This window comes from Elephantulus edwardii, unplaced genomic scaffold (genome assembly GCF_000299155.1).
Source record: "Elephantulus edwardii isolate Elephantulus edwardi_28Jun2011 unplaced genomic scaffold, EleEdw1.0 scaffold00009, whole genome shotgun sequence".
In the NCBI taxonomy this organism is placed as follows: Eukaryota; Metazoa; Chordata; class Mammalia; order Macroscelidea; family Macroscelididae; genus Elephantulus; species Elephantulus edwardii.
Genome location: NW_006399759.1, coordinates 6,265,025 through 6,271,122, shown reverse-complemented (window position 1 = coordinate 6,271,122; position 6,098 = coordinate 6,265,025). Strand labels below are relative to the sequence as shown.

Genomic DNA, 6,098 nt, shown 5'->3' with positions numbered 1-6,098 from the left:
AGATAAGGGCCCATACTGTGGGCCTCTCCGGCTTGTCCCGATATTGTCCAATTTAAGTTTGAACTGTGCGGCCTCGATCGCGGCCCAGCCAGTCGGCTCTCCTCGGACGGGGCGCTACAGTCCCGACCGTTACCTGGGGCGGGGGAAAGCGCCACTCTCATTCTTGCTTCTTGGGATTGTTGATGGGCACGTGGTGGTAAAGAAGGACAAGCAGGAAGAGCGACACGCCCAGCATGTTGGCGAAGATGGCGAGCTGCACGTCCGTGATCATCCTGCGGAGAAGAGCACGCAGTCTCAGGGCGGCGCCCTCCTCGCTTCGCCGGGACCCGTCCTCGCCCGCAGCCCCCAGCCACAGGCCGGCTGACCGGGGACGGCGCCTGCGTGCCGCTCACCTGACCCGCCGGGCTCGCCTCCGATGCTCACCGCGAGCAAGTTCCAAGCAGGAGACCGGGCCAGCACTTCGGAGCACCACCTAGTCCCAAATCAGGCACTTCCGGCCGTGCGTCAACGTCGGAACAGCCTCTCTAGCCCTACGTTCTCGCCTGCTCCCCGCGGCCGCCTCGAAGGGGCGGGGCGGGGACGCGGGCGGGGCGGGGGCGGGGGCGGGGCCACGGAGACACGCCACAGGCCCTAGACTGCACAGCTGGCCGCAGCTGGCGAAGGCAGGAACGCGGCGAGCAAACCCCAGCCGCTTCTTGAGCCCTGGAGTGGATGAGGGCGAGAGTGCAGTGACGGGGCCAGCCTAGCGACTCAGCTTGATGACCCCTAGGCTCCGACCTCCCCTTTCCTGCCCTGGCCCCCCGCAGTGCTGCTCATCTCTCGCTTCCCGGCCCTGCCCAGCCAGGTGCTTCCTTTGGGCCCTGCACACACGGTCCCCACCCCGGGCCGGGGCCGGCGAGAGTGGGGGTGGGATGCGGTGCAGCTTGGGGACTAGGCTGGGGCTACCTTTCTGCTCCAGGACTGACGAAGTTCAGTAATTGGTTTATCTGGCTGCCTTACCCGATATAGCCCTCCCATCCAGCTTTTGGAGGTGGGTGTCGGAAATAGGGCGGACCCTTCGGGAATCAAAACCTAAACCGTGGGACTTTGGCCAAGTGGGAAATCACCCCCCGGATGTGAAGGAGGGGGGCAAGGGTTGGGACAAGCAAGAGGAGGCCCCGGTTCAGGGCAGAGTGGGTGGCTGACGACGGAGATGTGGCAGTGGGTAGATTTTCTGAGGGGCTCTGGCGAGGGCAGTGACATGACACCCTAGGGGTTCCACAACCTTCTGCTCAGTGAGAACAATCTCCCTCCTTCTAGCTTTCCCTCAGCTTCACCATAAAAGGGAACGGCACAGAGCCAGGCTGGGGCTAGGGGGTTGGGCTGTTGCTCTGGAGCTGTCAGGAGTAATGGAAGCCAGTTGCTTTTTTTTGGGGGGGGGGCCGCAGGCAGGGCTCAGGGGACGCCTCAGCTTCTCTGAGCCAAAGAAAACTCTACAGAAGCTGCTGTGGACCTGGGGACCAACATGCCCGCCTGTATACAAACTGAACTGGAAGTACCCTAACTTGAACTGAGAGCTGCTCAATAGGAACCAACAGCTCTTTGTTTTCTATGCTCCAGCCTAACCATGCTTTGCCTTCAGTAATCTCTTCAACTCTGTCTTCTGCCGTCAGTAATCTCTATTTCCCCTGGCTTTCCCTATCTTACCCCCTTCCCCTACCCAATATTTCCCAGAAGTTTTCTATTTAAAATCCCAAGCTCACCATCCCTCCACATAACATCAGTGAAACCCCAGACATGTACTCCCCTCACACTTCCCTCAGAGAGCAGTCTGTTCCCAACTCAGCTCTGGGAAAATGAAGGTCTAGGTCTTAAAAGATTATACATCATTATGCTTCATGTCTCCTGAAAGTTTGAAAGCAGGCCAAGCCTAACCAGACACTTAGGTCTATTGTCAAATAAGAACTAGACTTACCTCTTGTTAAAAAAAAAAAAAAAGCCGGACAAAAAACCTCTAACCTCAAGACTGACCCTGAAAAGCAGAATTTCTAGACTTCACATGACACTAGGGAAGGCTTCGAAGTGCTTCAGACTCTAGTTTTGGAAGTCCAAAGGTTTGCACCTGAAATCAGTTGATCCAGATGCAGAGGATTCTAGACTGGCAGAGCTCCAGTGGTGCCTTTAAGGTTGCTTTATTAAAAAACTGAGTCCCAGAATGTAGCTAATTGATTTTACCAACACTCTACTACTAGTTTGAGCCAGAGAATCCAAATGTCACTGGTTCCTCTTTTTCCACATTCCATGTCAAGTGGTGGACTCAACAGAAATGAGAATGCCAAAACTTCATCGTATCATGCACATTGGATGTATTATCAGAAGGGATAGGTCCCTGGATCCAAAAACATCATATTGGCAAAGTAGAGGGTCATTGAAATAGAGGAAGACCCTCCACAACATGGATTGACATGGTGACTACAATAATAGACTAAAACAGAAACAATTGTGAAGATGATTCAGTGCTTTATTCTGTTGTCACTGTGAATTGGAACTGATTTGACAGCCCCTGACAACAAAACAGGTTATCCTAGGGTCAGGGACAGAGAGAAAGAGTTTATTTTAGAAGCATCCAGAAATATTCTTCACTTCCCAGGGCTTCCTAGTCCTAGGTCAGCGAGTATTTATCAGCCTTGAATGGATAGTTTGACCCAGTGCCTAGAGGAACTGAAATGTAAAACTTGCCTCTGAGACTGAACTCAAAGACTAAACTCAGTGAAAACTATAGAAGCTTGAAAAAAGCTTGAGTGGAAAGTGAGACAGGCAATGTGGGGCACAGAATTTAGGTGGAGGGCTTTTCTGGAGACACTACAGACAGGCATTCAAAATGGTCCAACGTCTGACCTACCTTCGTAGTCTGTCCTACAACACAGCCTCTAACAAAACTAGGCTGTCATGACCCCTGGTAATAGAGTTGTTTACCTTTAAACCAAGAGGGTTGGGAAAGCACCAAAATCTGCATGTGGTGTGTGGACAGGCCAACTAAGAGTCTAAGACTGCTGTGAGACCTACAGTTCTCAGAAGGTTGTCAAAAACAAACAAAAAAACAAAACATGTCAGCAGAGCTTGTGGTAGCTCCATGTTGCTGTGTGTGTCCATGTCAGGATCAAGCATGCTTTCCTTATTAAGGAGCAGAAAATGTTGTGAAAGTACTGGAGGCACAAGTACAAAGTCAGAAGGCTAAACGAAAAATGGTGTCTCTTTAATAAACTAATTAAAAAAAAAGAATTAGGGGGGCACTTGACCAGAATACATGATCTATTGTAGGTATTTACCATCAACGTGGAACCAACCCATAGCTGACTCTCTAGCAGGTTTTCAGAGGCAGTAAATCACATTGGAGGAAACGGCCAATCTTTCTTCCCCAGAGCAGCTGGAGCTTCGAACTGCATACCTTTGTAATGATAGTGCAATTCTTTACTACTAAGCCACCAGAGCTCCCTAGAATCTGTGATAGTGTAAATATATTCAAGGAGAAGACATGCGGCCAGGATTAGACTCAGGAGTGAAAAAGCAACAAGACATGGAAGAAGGGGGACTGCCTGAGTCCAAGGAGGTCTACTGCTAAGAGAAGGGTTGTGTTGGGGGAAAGTAGACTTTTGCTTAAAACCCCACAAGCTTAAATTCTCATCTGGTTTGCCATGACTCCGATGCTCAACTCAATTCATACCTCTGACATAGGCTGTCAGACAGCCATAAAGTGTTCGGTTTTGCTGGTATGCCTAGCTAATCTGACCTTGGGCACATGAGCTCATTGCTCAGTGGTGGTTGAATGAATGAATTAGTTGCCTATTGTGTCTAATCCTACTGGTACTATCAAAATCCAACCCACTGCTGCCATAGAATTTATTCCCTCTCATAGCAAGCCTCCATCATTTTCTGAGGCTTTAAATTGTAATCTTTTAAAAAAAAATTTAATCTTTAACTTTTCTAAGGCTTTATCTTTTTAATCCCCCCCCACCATGAAACATCTGATGAATTCAAACTGGTGGCCTTTCATTGAGCAGCCCAACACATGAGTGCTTCCATCAAGCACTCATTTTTATCTCATTGTTATCAAGTTGATGGCTGACTCTCTAGTGGGTTTTTGGACGCTGTAAATTGCACAAGAGGAAACAGCCCATCTCTCTGCCTCAGAGCTGCTGGTGCATCAGAACTGCCCGAAAGGCACTGCCTTTGAGTCAGCACAACCTCCTACTGAATACACCACTGGAGCTCTTTCCACTGGCACTAAACCCTTGGAAATTCTCCATTTTGGAAAGGTTATAAAATAGATCTTGCCCTAGTGCCCCAGAGAGTTAGCCTTTTTTGGTCTCAGAAACTCTCTTGTCTGGACATTTGGGGCTGCCTGCCAACATCAGCACCATCACCACCACGTTCTGTCCAGCCTTCACCTCCTTTGCAGCCTGATTGTCCACAAGGACAGCAGGGGGAATTGTCCTCCCCAGTGAATTCCCGAGACACTCGGTTATTTGCTATCTCACAGATGTTCATGTCCATTTGTTGGCTTTTGATCCTAATTATAAGATCAAATGAAACTCAACTTACTGCAAATATACTTCAAAACTAACATTTTTTTACTTGACACATCTTAAACATACAACAGACTTTTTTAAAAGCCTAGGAACCAGAACAGGGAACAGGGACAACCAGACAGTAACAAGATGCCTCAGATGTCTTTGCAGGTTGCCAGAAGCTTCCTGAAGGGAGAAACAGAAGAGAACAGGGAAGGAAACCCCACAGCAACAGGGCAATATGGAGGGGAAGTGGACTGACTTCCTGCCAGGGCTGAGCACTGAGGCAGACACTAAGGATAAAGCTGGAATCTTCCTGCCAACTCCTTTGACCCTAGAATTTCCTGGGATCATTTCCCCTAAGTCTACCTGTGTGCTGATCTTCAGACCTCTAAGGTGCAGCTGTGCACTTCTGTTCCAGCCTTTACTTTCATAGTTCTGCCTTTCTGACATTTATTCCAGCCATCAGGGTCCCATTCTGAATCATAGGACTTCAGAGAGAGAACACTCAGAGTCACATGGAAGATTTGGTGGCATTTGTTCCCATGGCCTTCCAACTCTTGCCCCTGAAGATGGTTCCCAGAATCAAGATCCCATATTTATAAATCTTCCCTTAGACATTTGTTTCCACTGGGATATGTTGTTCTTATTTGTCTGTCTAAACTAAGGTTATGCCTTTTTCCCTAAAACCTGTTTCCATACTATCTGCTTCTGTACTTTCCCAACCTGGCTCAAACCCTGTAGTCTTCTCTGGTGTTTGCCTCCATCTCGCCCCTCATCACAGAGGCAGTTACCAAAAGAGTTACAGCTGTCTTGTCCTTTGCATGGGCACCACCACCACCAGAGCCTGAGACAGTATCACATCGCAACAGAGAATTTTCAAGGGACCTTGGACAACAGAAAGCCCTTTCCTCATATAAGAAAACTGATGTCCAGAAGAATTATGGGATCTGCCCATGTTTGTAATCATGATTAGGGAAAAGCCAGGACCCACCCCGCCCCTTGCTCTTAACTGATCATTCCTTCTTTCTCTACATGAATAGATTCTCCTACTCAAAACTTATAACCCAAGCTCTTAACCATGCATTTAAGCTTCTCCATAATATATCCACAATCTACTTTGTCCCATTGGTTCATGACACAAATATGAGCTAATATTTATTAAGTTCTTATATGCTAGGCACTGTTAGAAATGCTTCATATGCATTTATAATGTTTATACTTCATCTTCAAAAGCGGTAGGTTTTTTTCTTTATTATTATCACCATGTTACAGATGAGGAAACCCAAGTGGCCCATTTCAGACTTGACATCTCTCCCTCTCTTCTGTTCTTCGCTTTCTTTTTTTTTCTTTCCTGACACTGCTCAACTCCTATCTGTTCCAACAATTTTTCTCTTACTATCCCCAGGAGCCAGCTACCTTCCCCTTCCTTGCTAGAATACTTACCCATTGGGCCTGGCCCTCTGGTGTCAGCTAATCCTGCCTATGTTCTCTATTTTGGTGCTTGTTTCCACAACAGCCTCTGCCACTCTGTAGTGGACAGCGGCTGAG

General features: G+C 48.2%; 1 protein-coding gene across 1 annotated transcript; it reads right to left on the bottom strand.

Moving 5' to 3' along the window:
• Positions 1 to 157: 157 nt before the first annotated feature.
• Positions 158 to 271, bottom strand: OST4 (oligosaccharyltransferase 4 homolog (S. cerevisiae)). The gene has a single exon (XM_006880600.1). The coding sequence runs from the start codon at positions 269 to 271 to the stop codon at positions 158 to 160; it is 114 nt and encodes a 37-aa protein (XP_006880662.1).
• Positions 272 to 6,098: the final 5,827 nt, after the last annotated feature.

Bases quoted from the DNA above. Each gene is read 5' to 3' on its own strand.
- OST4 (XM_006880600.1), bottom strand. From the start codon at position 271: ATGATCACGGACGTGCAGCTCGCCATCTTCGCCAACATGCTGGGCGTG.